Source organism: Thermobia domestica, chromosome 12 (genome assembly GCF_964235325.1).
Source record: "Thermobia domestica chromosome 12, izTheDome1.hap1.1, whole genome shotgun sequence".
NCBI classification, from domain to species: Eukaryota; Metazoa; Arthropoda; class Insecta; order Zygentoma; family Lepismatidae; genus Thermobia; species Thermobia domestica.
In genome coordinates this window covers 209,015,925-209,032,807 of record NC_137465.1, presented here as the reverse complement: position 1 = coordinate 209,032,807, position 16,883 = coordinate 209,015,925, and the positions used below count along the sequence as shown (strand labels likewise).

Here is a 16,883-nt window from a genome sequence, read left to right as displayed (position 1 = left end):
AATAAAAAATGACTCGAGTAAAGTACATCTGTTTACAGTATGAAAGAAACAGATTGCATAAAATATTAATAAATTGATCAAGATATTTGGAATATTTAATGTATAGTAAATAATATGCATTATACACGATTAATGTAAAACAATGATTGAAACTAACAATAAAGCATAATTTGGAAAAACTAAAGCTTAATGTGGGTTGCTCTACTGATGACTTTAGTTAATTTCTTTGCGACGAGCGTAAATAACTTATTAGCACTTCCACTTTATTATAGCTTTATTTCTACCGGTAAGGAGGAAAGAAATTCTAGAACACGTCGTGTTTGAACGCCTACATCGTATGTAACCCGATAGCTCCGATGCAGATTGGGTTGCATAGAGACGCAGGCGTTTCTAGAAATTGAGTAAGCTGATAAATGAAAACAAGTTTTCTTCCCACCACGCTCACTCAGCACATGGTCTGACAAACATGGATTTTTGTATTATTTCTACCATCAACTCTCGCACTTGAAATTATAGATCGTATCTAAATATATATCTAAATAATTAATTATAACTTTCTCAATAGCTCTGGAGCGCACCGTAGCTCAGTGGTAGAGCATTTGCCTTTGGTGTGTGGACTTCCTGGTTTAATCCCGGCCAAATAAGTTTATGGTGGACAACATCGTATCCGTGGGGTTTTCCGGGGTACTTCCATTTCCTTCCAATTTTTCATTCTACCAATTCTTCCATCAACATTCAGTTGCCTTAATTATCGTTTTCCTTAGCATAAATGATGGGACGTTAAACTGACACATTTCATCTCATTTTAGACATTATACTGCTGCTTTCATTATTTCTTTCTTAAGAAAAGATCTTCTCGGTGCACAGTAAGAAGCAATTTCTCAAATTACAGAAAGTGTTATTATCAATACAATAATTAATGAATTTCCTATGTACTGCACATAATTAGCATTTGAGCTGTAAGTAATGCAAATTTGTATGCCTCTGTGTAACGGACACCTCTCATTTACTATGTTCCATTGATGCCCGTTATTCAAAGGTTTTATTGTCTTAATAACTATAGTGAAGACCACACCCCAAAATGTATTATATCTCACTTGTGCTACTCACCATCCCAACATAGGTGGGCAAGTGATGGCAAGGGCTAGCAGCCATACGACGCAGATCATGATGAGAGCCAGTCGTTTGGAGCGGCGCCTTCTAGAGTAGTTGAGGGGCTGCGTGACAGCAAAATAGCGGTCGACGCTGATCACGCAGAGACTAAGTATGGACGCCGTGCAGAGGAGAACGTCTAATGAGATCCAGATATCACAGACCACTCGACCAAGCTGCCAGGAGTCTGTAACGATAACGAGATATTGACATAAAAAAGTAAAAGTCCCTTTCAAATAAATGACAAATCCTAAGTCAGATATTGGTTAACCAGGTCCAAGTATATTCACCAAAGCAGCGGGTTTCCATCATTTTTTAAAATCATTTTTGCACTTCTTGATGGTCTAGTGTCTATCACGTGCGCCTTCGGAGTCCGAAGTCTGTGTGCAATGGGTATGTAAGGGATTCCGTACAGAGTAATTCAAAGACATACTCTCATCAGACTTCTCAGATATGCTCTGCTTTCAAGGTGGGTCCAAAATAGACAAAAGACAAGCTTTGGCAACAGTGATGCTAAATGCTTGGTGGAAAGTCGGAAGTGTTAGAGAACGCCAGCACCACGGTTCATCATATTTTGCGATGTTTAGCAATAACACGTGCTACAATGTTTTGTTTCAGTCTTATACGTGAATAAAAAACATGAAATATACCGTGAAAAAATACATCGCAGCACGCGTTATTATGAATAGTGGCATTCCCTAACACTTTCGATTTTCCACCAAAGTATTTCGTGCCCACTGTTGCCAACTCCCGCTATTTTGTCTACTTTGGATGCACCTTCAAATTGGAGCATATCTGAAAATTCAGTTGAGAGCACGTGTTCGGAATTATAATTTGTAGAGAATCCCTTACACATCTATTGCACATTTGCACATTGACGAAATATGTATTTTTGGATTGCGTATGTATGAGTATGACTTTTTTTTATGTTGATATGGACTGCCACTTCAGTTTCTCGAATTCAATATAGTAAGTGGCGGATCCAGGATATGATCAAGGGAGGAGCTAAACCATAGTTTGCAGCTTTAGCCAGTGTAAAGCAGGATTGAAGCCCATTTTACCCACTGTATACCTGAGCGTCAAGGGGGGTCATAGTCCCCTTGGATCCACCCTTCGGGTGTTTTAAAAATGGCGCCCACGGAGGACAACAGAGCGCTTTTCTTGATGTCAAAATAAACAGAAAATGCTATAATGGTATATCATCCGGGGCCTACTTCAGCCGCTATGGGGAATCAAAAATTTCACTACGCGGCAACGTTATAGATTAACTTCGAACTGGAAACAAAACACACTTGTTTACTATCACACTTGTTTACTTCATTTACTACCACAAATAGACGTAGAAAGGGCACATTTGATATGAGTTTTAATTATTATAATACTGTGTGTCCATACATTTGGAATTACTTAAAATTCTTAGACGCATGACATTTGATATTAATTTTTTTTATTTAAAGTAATTCAAGAAGGATTACAGCAGTTTTTGATACTTCACATTGAAGGGAAGAAAAGGGCTCTCTAAAATGCCCATACGAAGTATTCGAATTTCATGCAAAACTTTGAGTTCAGACGAATTCTAGTATATAAAGGACGCAGAAGTAGAAACGCAAAACATGTTCGCAGCAACGCATGGAGGAATTTACTAGTACATATATATATATATATATATATATATATATATATATATATATATATATATATATATATATATATATATATATATATATATATACATAGTTGTCATGGCCCCACGTAGCGTAGCCGCTAACTCTCTCGCCTTTAGTGCGAGCGACCTCGGATTCGATTCCCGGTGGAAACACTCAGTCGAAAAAGCGTAAAAAGTTTTTCAGATCAGCCATCCTGGGTGAGATTTCAATGGGTTTTCCTCACTCACAACCAGGCAAAAGCCGATATGGTACCTCACATAATGGTCCCAGACTGCTTCCTTCCTTCCCCATTCCCCGGGCAGTGTAATCGCCGAGGGAGTCATCCCTCATTCATGATGGGATAACATAGCCATAGATGCCCAAAGCCCAGAAATCTAATTTCTAATTCTAATATAGTATAGTTATTTGTCCCATAGTCGCGATGACCTTTTTATTTTTTACTTGTTCAAGGGCAACAAGAAAGTCATGTTCATTGTCACACTATCCTCTTTTCCCTTCAATGTTATTTCCTTTCCTGCATAAGGAGCACAACTATCTCCCAGTTGCTATGTAACCATTTAGCGAACCATTTTTCCAATCAAACTGATGTTTTAAAATTTGGAGTGGTTTTTGTGTAGGAAACAAGGGATTAAAAGAAACAATTAATGCAAATAATATGTGGTCTATTGGATATTTTATTATGTTTGCATACAGTGTCTATGCAAAGTTGCGCGTTGACATCTGCAAAGTCCACTAAAACCAGATAGAACCAATAAAACGCGACGAATGTCAGCGTACTTGCACTTTTGCACTCATTACACTTCTGTCTAACACAGAAAAAAAATCAACAGTTCAAAACGTGTCCACCTAAACGAGCAAAGAAAGCTCAAAGATGACATGATGACAACTCCGCGTGCAACAAGTAATACAAAGAGACCAACGCTGGCTTACTACGACATCTAGCGGGAAATTCAAAACTTTAATAGTGAAAGGACATTTTAGCTGATACGCAAAGCTGCTTCTCTATGTTCGAACTAGAAACTACATGGTGCAATACAATTTCAAAGTTAACTTTGCATATATGCAAGACTAGCCTCTATTTAAGACTCTCTTGGATATTTTCGAAGATCGGCAGCAATGACATTGAAAAAATCTTTTTGCAGCAACTGTTTTGTTGCTTCTCTAGCTTCAATCCCCGCTTTTATCTGTCTCCTTAAACCGTAAATGGAGTCTTAACCACTTCCAGCTTCAAGATAGGATTGTCAAAGAGGAAACATGGTAAGATACCGTTATCAAAGATTTAAAAAAATATATGGATTGAATATTGTAACTCCATACTTTCAAATTCAGTTTCGGTATTTTAGCCCCAATTTCGTAATTTTATATGTTGAGACGTAACTCCCTTGTTCCCCCCCAATAACTACTTAAAATTGCGTAGTAGAGAGTCTGTGTGTATCTGTATACACTCGTCTTCAAGCATTATCAGAACAGTAGTACGCTATACACATCTATGCTATGAAATGATAAATTTTGTAGATGAACTGTCAACAAGCTGTAAGCCAACTCATTCTGATAAATTATTTGTTAGCAAACAGAATGATTCGAATCAGTATTTCTGTGAATTTAACCTAGTTTATATTTGTGTAATATGTTTTGGTGGTAAATAGAAAATCTCGTCCCTAAATATTTACCTACCCATAATTAAATTGGCAACTCCTAGAGGCATGACGAATATTCCCACGAGCCAATCAGCGACGGCTAATGACATCACAAAGCAGTTAGTTACAGTTCGAAGCCTTCTCGTGGTCAGCACGGCTGCTATCACTAAAGTGTTGCCCAACTGAAAAGAAAGGAAGAAAATTTACTTAATCAGACAGAAGCACAATATATATTTACAAATATTTATAGTTATTTTAATGAAATGAAAAATTTAAGGTATTTGTGTAGTTCAAATATAGTCTTTGATAGAAGTAAAGGAGAAATAACATGTTTTTAATTTTACGAACATAGATTGCGAGATTCGTTCAGGAAATTAGATAAGATTAACATCACGGTGTCCATTTGAAATCTTTAATCAAACGTAAAAATACCGTAAATACTAGTTAACATATTTAAACACGGTAATTAGGCATAATTCTAGCGAATTAGAATGTGATTAAAAAGAAAATAAGTTTTGCTAGACAGTATGCGTCTTCAAAAACGATTTCATATTAGGATATTCGGAGAGGTATTTTTCAGTAAGAAAAGTTACACTTCCTTCTACTATAGGCAACCAACATTTCCTTGCTACTATGCAGGTTGCATAGAAGCTAGGGAATGTTATAGATTAAACGATATATGAATAGACACCATTACCAATGAAGACAGTAGCGGATTGAGTCCACTTAACGAATTCGGCAAAAGTGGTCAGAAGATCTACATACCCTTTTATTATGGGCAACCAACATTTCCTTGCTACCGTGCAGGTTGCATGGAAGGTAGAGGCTGTTGTAGATTAAACGAGATTTGAATATACACCATTACCTATGAAGACAGTAGCGGATTGAGTCCACTTAACGAACTCGGCAAAAGTGGTTAGAAGATCTACATATCCTTTTATTATAGGCAACCAACATTTCCTTGCTACTATGCAGGTTGCATAGAAGGTAGAGGCTGTTGTAGATTACACAGGATATGAATAGACACAATTAACCGTGAAACGGATTGACTTCTTTATAGAACTTTGTGAAGCTATGTGCAATAAGAAAGCGAAGTATTCTATTACTATAGGCAACTAACATTTCTTTGCTACCGTGAAGGTTGCATAGAAGCTAAGGAGTGTAGATTTTAAACAAAATATGGATAGCTGCCGTTGAAGCCAGTTATCATTAAGATGTTAACGCATAACTCCATTAACAAATTCAACACAGATAATTGCTCCAACTACCTATTCCAAAAGATAATTCAAAAATTCGACTTCGTTCAAGAGTTCCATGTGGAGTAATGCACGTAGGTACGTACTATCATTACAATCTTATAAGGCTATTAGAGTGATTCTAATAACTAGTAATGCTGCGGATTGTAGAAAGAAGAGAAATTTTTCTTTTAAAAAATTATTTTTAAGGGGGTTTGCTTTACTGCGTCTTAGTGTGTGTGTGTGTGTGTTCAAGAGACAAGTGAAATCTCAAAAACTGTTTGATGGATCATCATAAATTTTAGCAGGGCTTGGTGGCTCAGTGATAGAGTATTCACCTCTGGTGCATAAGGTCCCTAGTTCGATCTCAGCTCGCGTCTTAGTGAACTTTGTGGTGGACAAACTTCGTGTGTATGGGTTTTCTTGGAATTCTCCCGTTTCCTCGCACTCTTTCATTCCACCATTTCATTGATTCTCATCATCACCATCTTCTTTGGCCAGCACGGCATAACCGTGGAACGTAAAACTCAAAGATTTCATTTCCATTACATATGAATTTTCTCTTATAGACAATACACGAAATCTTGTAAAGATAATTTAATACAGGCCGACGACTGTTTTCAAAAATATAAAATCTTACGAAATACATGTACTCACTTAATTAGAAAAGCCAAAATGGAATTTGCCTCAAACATAGCGACCAGTACTGGTAACTCAAAAATGTTGTGGAAAAAATTAAATGTATTAGGGATCAAGAACAGTAGGAAACAAAACATGGCTAATAATACATTCACGGCAGATGGTCTTAATAACCATTTTTGTGGCAAAAAGCTTTTAAGTAAATAGATCCAAAAACACACGTAATAGGAGGAGTCCAGAATGTACAGGAAAGTATTTTCCTTTGATGTGTCAGCCCTCTAACTGTCATGAAGGCCATTAATAGAATGAAATCAAATGATACTGGCACTGACCAGATTAGCATTCAATTTATTATGAAAATTTTGCTTTTTGTACTAAATCCCATTACTAATATTTTCAACTGTTCTCTTATGAGCGGCACTTTTCCATCTGTTTGGAAAACAGCTGAAGTCTTAGCGTTCCCCAAAACAAGTAATATCACAAATAGTAATGATTTCCTGCCAATTAGTATTATATTTTACCTGTACTTTCAAATGCATTAGAATATATTGTTAGTGATCAAATTCGAACCCTTTTACTGAAATACAATTTTTTTCGATTCGCTTCAATCAGGCTTCAGAAAGTACCACAGTACAGCTACAGCTCTTACTTATGTTACTGATGACATTAGACTAGCAATGGATAGAAAGCAGGTAACTGTTTTTGCTCTATTAGATTTCTCTAAAGCTTTTCAATCAATTGCATATACATACGATGCTCTTCCATAAATTGGCAAAAAATTTAACTTCTCCGACGGTGCTGTGAAATATGTTCAAAATTATCTACAGGCAATTTGGCAATTTGGGAATTTGCAATTTGTATCAGTATTCAATACTTCCTCTTCACTGCGGAGTCTCACTCACGGGGTCCCTCAAGGAAGAGTCCTTGGTCCTCTCTTGTTCTGTCTATACATTAATGACCTTCCTTCTGTTTTAAAATATTGTAAATATCACCTATACGCGGACGATTTTCAAATTACATATATCTCAGGTCAACCCGAAAACTTGAACAATTCAATTCAACAAATGAACGAGAATTTGCACCGCATTTACTTGTGGTCAAATGAAAATGGGTTAACAGTGAATCCACTTAAATCTAAACGCACTTGAGTCTACTCTAAACGACTTATACAAGTGCACCGTTCGAATATACCAGCAGTACAGATAAATGGAACAACTAATCCATTTTCTGAAACCATCACAAATCTCGGGATAATAATAGATCAATTTCTTGACTTTAAACCTCACATCAACGCTGTATATAAGAAAACGTTCTGGTCTTTGCATTCACTCACTAGACTAAAGAAAATTCTAATCACTGAAACAAAATTACTACTTGTAAAATCTCTAATATTTCCTCACCTTGAGTATTGTAGTGTAGCTCTATCAGACTTAAATAAAGAATTAGTGTACCGGTTACAACGTATCCAAAATTCCTGCATACGGTTTGCTTTTAATCTCAAGCGAGCAGATCATTTAACTCCATACTAGAGAAAGCCAGACCTTCTAAAACTTGCCGATAGACGTTATTTTGATCGACTCACACTTCTCTTTAAGGCTTTGCGCTCTCAACAACCTTACTACTTATTTCAACGTTTGCAACCACTAAATGCTCACCACGATCACAACACAAGATCAGGTGTAAATAAACTCATTTCACTTCCCCTACACTCGCCGAAATATTACTCGAAATCGTTCTTTGCATCCACTATCCGTGCATGGAATGATCTTCCACCCAATATACAACAATCTCGGTTAATCAGTCTATTCAAAAAGTCAGTTGAGCAATCCATCTATGAATTTCTCTGGGCTTACTGATACATGACAAAACGCTGATTTTATTCTTCTTACCTGTTATTTGTTTCTTGTATTCTCTAAATGTATCTGAATATAGTATGAATTTATCTGTAATAATTTGTGTGTCCGGGTGTGTGTCTATGATTGTAAGTGTAATTTTTGTTGTCATTTCAACGTGTTTGTGTGTTTTATTTTCAATTATTATTCTATAAATACTTAATATTATCATATTAATTTTGATGTTTGCATGGTCAAGTGCGAGACAAGGCATGATTAACTTTAACTTCGTCATGTAGAATAAGACTAAATAAATAAAAATAAATAAATAAATAAATTTTTGCTAGGATGTAGATGATTGAAAGTTATTAATCGAAATGAAAATGAAATCTTTTCGTTTTACGTCCCACAGTTATGCCGGCTAGGTTAAAGGAGACGGTGATGATGATACATGAATTAAATGATGGAATGAAGAAAGTGGGAGGAAACGGGAGAACCCCGAGGAAACCCACGCACACGGTGTTTGTCCACCACAAAGTTTACTTGGCGGGAGCAGGGTTTGAACCCGGGACCCAATGCACCAGAGGTGAACACTCTACCACTGAGCCACTGCGGTCCCGAAAGTTAGGAATCGAGTAGTTCGTTGATGAATAGTAGAAATAAAGCGTTTCCCGTTTTAAATACCATAAATCAAAAACGGTAATAAATAGCAAGAACTGGTCCTTTGCAATCAATTAAGCGTACTAACAATATATTCCATATACATTTCATTTTCTATGCCAAAACCGGAAGTGATATGACATCTACTACCACTTCCGGTTTCAATATTAATTGAGAAAATATTATGCTATTACGAAATTTTAAACAAAATAAAAATCGGTTGCGAAGGCTACAGTAAACTTTTTGAGTGGAGAGTGGAGGGTGAGGGGTAATGCACGGTATAAATGAGACTGAAGGCGGCGTGCAAATTAAATTTTTGCTGCCGTGCATTGTTAAAAGGAGATTGGAGGCGGCGTACAAATTAAATTTTTGCTGCCGTGCATTGTTAAAAGGAGATTGGAGGCGGCGTGCAAATTAAATTTTTGCTGCCGTGCATTGTTGAAAGGAGATTGGATGCGGCGTGCAAATTAAATTTTTGCTGCCGTGCATTGTTGAAAGGAGATTGGAGGCGACATGCAAATTAAATGTTTGCTGCCGTGCATTGTTAAAAGGAAATTGCAGGCGGCGTGCAACTTAAATTTATACTGCCGTGCATTGTTGAAAGTTATCGTACACCACTATTTTTAAGGATTACAAACGAGTCATTTTTTGGTGCATATTCTTGAACACTGTGCATGACAATTTACATTCACTCATATAATTTTGTTACAACTAAATTAAATCTATTGCTTTAAATATATATTCCTTCATTTGTTAAATACGGCTAACATTGTAAGAATTGTATTACACATTTGTTTCAGTCGTTGATTATTTTTCAGTCGTCCACTCTGTATTGGAAGCAATCAGAGAAGTTAGTGATATAAACAGCCAGTTGTAAACCCTGTTTTTGGTTCTTTCTCTGTTGTGGAAGAGAACAATGAACATCAACAGAGAAAAAGAGGGAGCAGATTCTTTAGAGAAAAGTAACAGAATACAGTTTCTGGATTTTTTGAATGAATCCAACGGAGACTGACAAGGAAAAAAAAATATATTGAAAAAAGTTTCCAAAAGAAAAAAAAAGAAGAGAGAAGAGGGACGAAGACTCATTTCTTTGACGTCATTTACTGTGTCTTGTGCTGACATCTGGAGACAGAATTTAAACAAGTTGAATGAGGAAGATGGGCTCGCGAAACTTAATGAAGAATTATTGATGCAGTGTTTTTAATGAAACGCCTTGTCTTTATTTTTCATTTCGTAAAAAGAAAAGAAAAGAAAATTGCGGCAAATTACACCCATTCTGGACCATATGCCTCTATTATCCATGTTTCTTTTAAATATCTTGTGTATATAAATAAACTTTCAGGTGTTGTTAGAAAAATCTTTTTGTAACTGTGTCATTTAGGAGCAATTTTTATAAGTTTCGTTAAAGAAAATAACGGATTAAAAAGTTTCCTCCAGTGACAATAACCAAGAGAGGGAGAGGGCTTTATCTGTAATGAATTTCTGGGAAAACATTTTGTATATAAGCAGAAAAAAAGTAGCGTTTTAAAAGTAGAAAATGACAATCGTGAGCAGTATTGAAAAGAATCGTATACATATACCAAAAGGTAATGGAGGCGCGGTGGTTCAGTGGTAGAGTGTTCACCTCTGGTGCGTGTAATCTCTGCTTCGATCCCAGCTCACATCTAGTGGACTTTGTGGTGGACAAACATCGTGTTCGTAGGTTTACTCAAGGTTATCCTGTTTCTTCTTGATTTATTCATTCCACCATTGCATTCCTTTCTCATCATCACCATCTCCTCTAGCCTTGCCGGCATAGTCGTGGGACGTAAAACTCAAAGATTTCATTTCTTTTTCATCTTTTTACCAAAAGACAATGAAATTTAGCTACTTAATCAAAGGAATAGTTTACGCTATTAAAATACGAAGTGTCTTCATCTTCGAACTCGACGAAAACAGAATAAATGGATCTGCTTCGTGCCTATATGATTAGCATACGCGTCTTCGGCGTGAGAGACCCGGGTTCGATTTCCAGCCGGAGCTCATGCGATTCGAATTCTACGTAAAGCTCTAAGTCCATGTTTCATATAGCCTGAGTGCTGAAAGGGAAGTTGAACTTCAATTCAACCAACAAATTGTCGGAGACTCGGTTCATATAATTAACCTATTTAGTCTTCTGATAGTTGACTGGATAGAGAGCTTTTGTTCGGTTTCTCATACTTTATGCTTCCCTTTTCAGCACCCAGTATATAAGACGTGGACATAAAGTTTAAAATTGATCCGAAACAATTGTAATGTGTTTGTCATGAGTTTCCAACCGGGAATCGAACCTGGTAAACCGTGTACCAAAGCCGTGGGTGCTGGCCACTTGTTAAGGTGGAAAGGCGACTACAGAGGGGCGATATCTTCTGAACCAGTCCATTTTTATATAGAGAGAACGTTATCCTATTGAGAAAAGAAAAACCGAGGAAGCACAGGCTAGTATATAATTGAGTTGATTTTCAGTTCCACGTCCCGTTCAGCAGTGAGGCTATAGAGACATGGACCTACTGATTAACATGGAATCCGACCACATGACCTCCCCCCGGGAATCGAACTCAGGTCTCCCACGCCAAAGGGGCTAGTATATAGTATACGTGCTTACGTGCTTCGCAATTGGAAATTTTTTGGTTCTAATCTCGGATCCACTCATCGTAACACTTCCTTTTTAAGACTTTTTATAGTTCAACAAGTAGAATGTTGGAATTATATCCTTAATATTAAGACCTAACTGACTTCCGTTCCCATTATTATTGTTCATTGGAAATAAATTCGGTCTAAATAAGAAAACATGATCTAAGTGGAAGATTAAAGTTATGTATTTAATCATCAACGACAAATTACCCTCTCTATTTCCTTATGTCGACATACACTCACTCACTCACTCTCTCTCTCTCTCTCTCATACACACACACACACATACACACACACACACATACACACACACACACACAAAATAAAAGATGTTTTAAAACGGATAGGAGAGAAGAAGACGCTTTTAAGCAGCATCCTTCGTAGGAAGGTCAATTGGATTGGGCACATCTTGCGAAGAAATTGTCATTTTAATACTGCCATAGAAGGAAAGTAAGGAATAAAAAGAATAAGGTCACAACTGATCGATGATTTGAGAAGTAGTAGAAAAATATTGGAAGTTAAAGGGAAAGCTGAAGATCGAGAAATGTGGAAGAAACATTTCCAGGCCCAAACTTTAAAAAAATCCAAATTATTAAAAAGAACCTCATTGGTCCTGGGACATGGAAAAACGCAGAATACTTAATAATAATACCAATACCGGTAATATAAGGTAAAAGAGAGTTCGTATTCTAGTACCTGGCTTATTTCGCCCAGATACAAATCTAGGTAGCGGAACGAATAACACTCAAAGCACAAAGTTGAAAAGTAAATAAAATCTTTGAAACTGTTATTAAATATCTCCCGCACTTGTATTTCGAAGTTCTACTGTAATTCAGTTTCTAGTCTTCTGAGAACTGTTACTCTTTTCTGCTAGCCAACATAGTTCCTTCCCGATTTCGAATCTCAGTGCTGACAGTGCTGCTTAGCTTTTTCTACCTTACTTTAGGATAAAGAAAATCCCAAGTTGGTTTCTCCTTCCAGAAACCAATATCGGCTGCCACTGGCCCTGGTTGCTGAAGTAGAATCCTAGACAGTATCAGCACAAATAAGAAGTAGTTGAAAGTACAGTAAAACCTAGCTATTAGAATGCAAAATCTTTAAAAATAAAACTGTGGATTGGAGATTAAACCCGAGAATGAAATATATAAATTTGGAAACAATAATTGTTCAAAGATGAGACACATACCAATCCAAAAGTTTCCGTAGAAGGACAAAATGACATGCGTCAGTCTACCCTTTCTCTAAAAATTGAAAGAAAGGGAAACAAATTATTTTGTACATCTAAGATTTGATGCTAAAAAAAAAAAAGACTGGACATCTATTAAGAAGAGACTGATCTTGAAATATACTCTCGTGACAGTCTTCATTATAACAATAGTGTAATATGACAGAAATTAGTTTGTGAAAGGGAAAAGATATTTCATTAACTATTATCAAAATATTTCGTAAATTAATCATATTTTAAAAGAAATAAAATTCAACTTCCAGGCTGGTGCTGGTAGGTCATTCACATATCTTTAGATCAATTAAGGAAGTCATGTAGCAACTTAAAATTATATGCAGACAGAACATTCCTACTATGAGAAACAAAACGTATGTTATCCAGTAATGTGTTCGTTTAAATCATAAGCATTTCCTACTCCGAGCAATCAGGAAATTCTTGCAATGTTAAGGTAAGCGAAAACATAAAAATGACGCCACCAAAACTACGAAGAGAAGGTAGGTCGATTGATTTGGTAGAGATCTTGATAGAGGGTGTTTGCATGTTCATAGAAGTAGAGCATATATTTCAGATGCTTTGTTTGTTAGAGAGATTATTTCGGGCTTTTCCAACGGCCAATTTTATTAGCCATAAGTGAGAATGAATTGGCGTTATTCATATGTAGTATCTATGTACTCTATGTAGTATAAGAGGCAATATCTACTCCATCATCGTAGCCGAAGGAATTTGGTGAGTACAGAGCTGACTCATGACTAAATAACACATTATTTATATTCGACTCAAAATTCCCAATCTTTTCTTCCGTCAAAATACAATACTTAATTTAAGTATGATTAGTCATTATAAATGAAGTAGTAAACGGTCATAGCATCAGTTTTGGATAATTACCAAAATCTGATGTCGCGAGTTTTAATTAATAAAGCTCGTCCATTCCAACTAAGTCATTTCGTCTGCACTAATCTGAACATAATGACTGATGTTGTTATAAGCGTAAAGTAGTAGCCCGCAAACTAGAAATGTTTATTATTTTCTGTTATCTCCGGTGCTTAGGGTCCCTGATTCGATCCCAGCTTGTGCCGTGTGGACTTTGTGATGAACAAACACCGTGCTCGTGGGTTTTCTCGGAGTTCTCCCATTTCCTCCCACTTTCTTTATTCCACCATTTCATTCATTTCCCATTATCACCGTCACCTTTAGCCTAACCGGCATAATCGTGGGACGTAAAACTAGAAGTTTCATTTATTTTTTTTAAATTATATTCGGAGCTACGTGTAGGTGAATACATGTATGTTAGGGTCCGGATTTCGATCCAAATAGTTGACATTCGATAATGGTGAGAGGACAATACATAGTTTAATTAATGTGATCAATTAACTCAAAACCCAAAACTATCATTAGATCTTAAACTTTAATTTCAAGGTAACTAAAATATTGTCCAAAGATAAAGACCTATATCAGTCTATAATGATATGTAGGTAATTAAGAAAATAATATGCATAAGGGTATCAGTTTCCTTTAAAAAAAATCAATAAAAACTAATCTTCCGGACGCTAAAAATACCACTTTGTTGAAAATACTAACACAGTCGCACACATACACACGCAAATAAAAGTTCTGTGAAGCGAACCCCAGGTTATGGATTCGTTGTATTTTGTTACAGAGAATCCAAATTTTGAAACCCCAGGATAGATCGTATCATTTTTTTATAGGCGAAAAACTTTAGCGATTTTGGATAGGGAATAATACATGTAGCACAGTCATCGAAAAAACAAAAATTCTCTGCAGCGGACCTCAGTTCATGGCTTCGATATATTTTATTACAGAGAATCGAAATTTCGAAACCCCAGAACGATCCATTTGGGAAGGGAAGCGTTAGCAATTTTGGATAGGGGATATAGCTACATGTAACAAAACCATACAAAAAATGTTCTGTATAGTATACCCCAGGGTATGGATTCGATGTATTTTGTTACACAGAATCCAAATTTTTAAACCCCAGGATAGATCGTATCATTTTTTATAGGCGAAAAACTTTAGCGATTTTGGATAGGGAATAATACATGTAGCACAGTCATCGAAAAAAACAAAAATTCTCTGCAGCGGACCTCAGTTCATGGCTTCGATATATTTTATTACAGAGAATCGAAATTTCGAAACCCAAGAACGATCCATTTGGGAAGGTAAGCGTTAGCAATTTTGGATAGGGGATATAGCTACATGTAACAAAACCATACAAAAAATGTTCTGTATAGTATACCCCAGGGTATGGATTCGATGTATTTTGTTACAGAGAATCCAAATTTTTAAACCCCAGGATAGATCGTATCATTTTTTTTATAGGCGAAAAACTTTAGCGATTTTGGATAGGGAATAATACATGTAGCACAGTCATCGAAAAAAACAAAAATTCTCTGCAGCGGACCTCAGTTCATGGCTTCGATATATTTTATTACAGAGAATCGAAATTTCGAAACCCAAGAACGATCCATTTGGGAAGGTAAGCGTTAGCAATTTTGGATAGGGGATATAGCTACATGTAACAAAACCATACAAAAAATGTTCTGTATAGTATACCCCAGGGTATGGATTCGATGTATTTTGTTACACAGAATCCAAATTTTTAAACCCCAGGATAGATCGTATCATTTTTTTTATAGGCGAAAAACTTTAGCGATTTTGGATAGGGAATAATACATGTAGCACAGTCATCGAAAAAAACAAAAATTCTCTGCAGCGGACCTCAGTTCATGGCTTCGATATATTTTATTACAGAGAATCGAAATTTCGAAACCCCAGAACGATCCATTTGGGAAGGGAAGCGTTAGCAATTTTGGATAGGGGATATAGCTACATGTAACAAAACCATACAAAAAATGTTCTGTATAGTATACCCCAGGGTATGGATTCGATGTATTTTGTTACAGAGAATCCAAATTTTGAAACCCCAGGATAGATTGTATCATTTTTTTATAGGCGAAAAACTTTAGCGATTTTGGATAGGGAATAATACATGTAGCACAGTCATCGAAAAAAACAAAAATTCTCTGCAGCGGACCTCAGTTCATGGCTTCGATATATTTTATTACAGAGAATCGAAATTTCGAAACCCCAGAACGATCCATTTGGGAAGGGAAGCGTTAGCAATTTTGGATAGGGGATATAGCTACATGTAACAAAACCATACAAAAAATGTTCTGTATAGTATACCCCAGGGTATGGATTCGATGTATTTTGTTACAGAGAATCCAAATTTTGAAACCCCAGGATAGATTGTATCATTTTTTATAGGCGAAAAACTTTAGCGATTTTGGATAGGGAATAATACATGTAGCACAGTCATCGAAAAAACAAAAATTCTCTGCAGCGGACCTCAGTTCATGGCTTCGATATATTTTATTACAGAGAATCGAAATTTCGAAACCCCAGAACGATCCATTTGGGAAGGTAAGCGTTAGCAATTTTGGATAGGGGATATAGCTACATGTAACAAAACCATACAAAAAATGTTCTGTATAGTATACCCCAGGGTATGGATTCGATGTATTTTGTTACACAGAATTCAAATTTTGAAACCCCAGGATAGATCGTATCATTTTTTTTATAGGCGAAAAACTTTAGCGATTTTGGATAGGGAATAATACATGTAGCACAGTCATCGAAAAAAACAAAAATTCTCTGCAGCGGACCTCAGTTCATGGCTTCGATATATTTTATTACAGAGAATCGAAATTTCGAAACCCCAGAACGATCCATTTGGGAAGGGAAGCGTTAGCAATTTTGGATAGGGGATATAGCTACATGTAACAAAACCATACAAAAAATGTTCTGTATAGTATACCCCAGGGTATGGATTCGATGTATTTTGTTACAGAGAATCCAAATTTTGAAACCCCAGGATAGATTGTATCATTTTTTATAGGCGAAAAACTTTAGCGATTTTGGATAGGGAATAATACATGTAGCACAGTCATCGAAAAAAACAAAAATTCTCTGCAGCGGACCTCAGTTCATGGCTTCGATATATTTTATTACAGAGAATCGAAATTTCGAAACCCCAGAACGATCCATTTGGGAAGGGAAGCGTTAGCAATTTTGGATAGGGGATATAGCTACATGTAACAAAACCATACAAAAAATGTTCTGTATAGTATACCCCAGGGTATGGATTCGATGTATTTTGTTACAGA

The 16,883-nt window shown here is 36.3% G+C and overlaps 1 protein-coding gene across 2 annotated transcripts in view; it reads right to left on the bottom strand.

Moving 5' to 3' along the window:
• The window catches only part of LOC145666999 (putative G-protein coupled receptor No18), a 624,395-nt gene that overhangs the window by 83,207 nt on the left and 524,305 nt on the right, over positions 1-16,883 (bottom strand). For both annotated transcript variants that reach the window (XM_081734677.1, XM_081734678.1), the window contains 2 exons: positions 4,494-4,638; positions 1,111-1,339 (listed from right to left, as the gene is read on the bottom strand). In XM_081734677.1, coding sequence (XP_081590803.1) covers positions 1,111-1,339; positions 4,494-4,638 — 374 coding nt within the window. The remainder of the gene's footprint in view (positions 1-1,110; positions 1,340-4,493; positions 4,639-16,883) is intronic.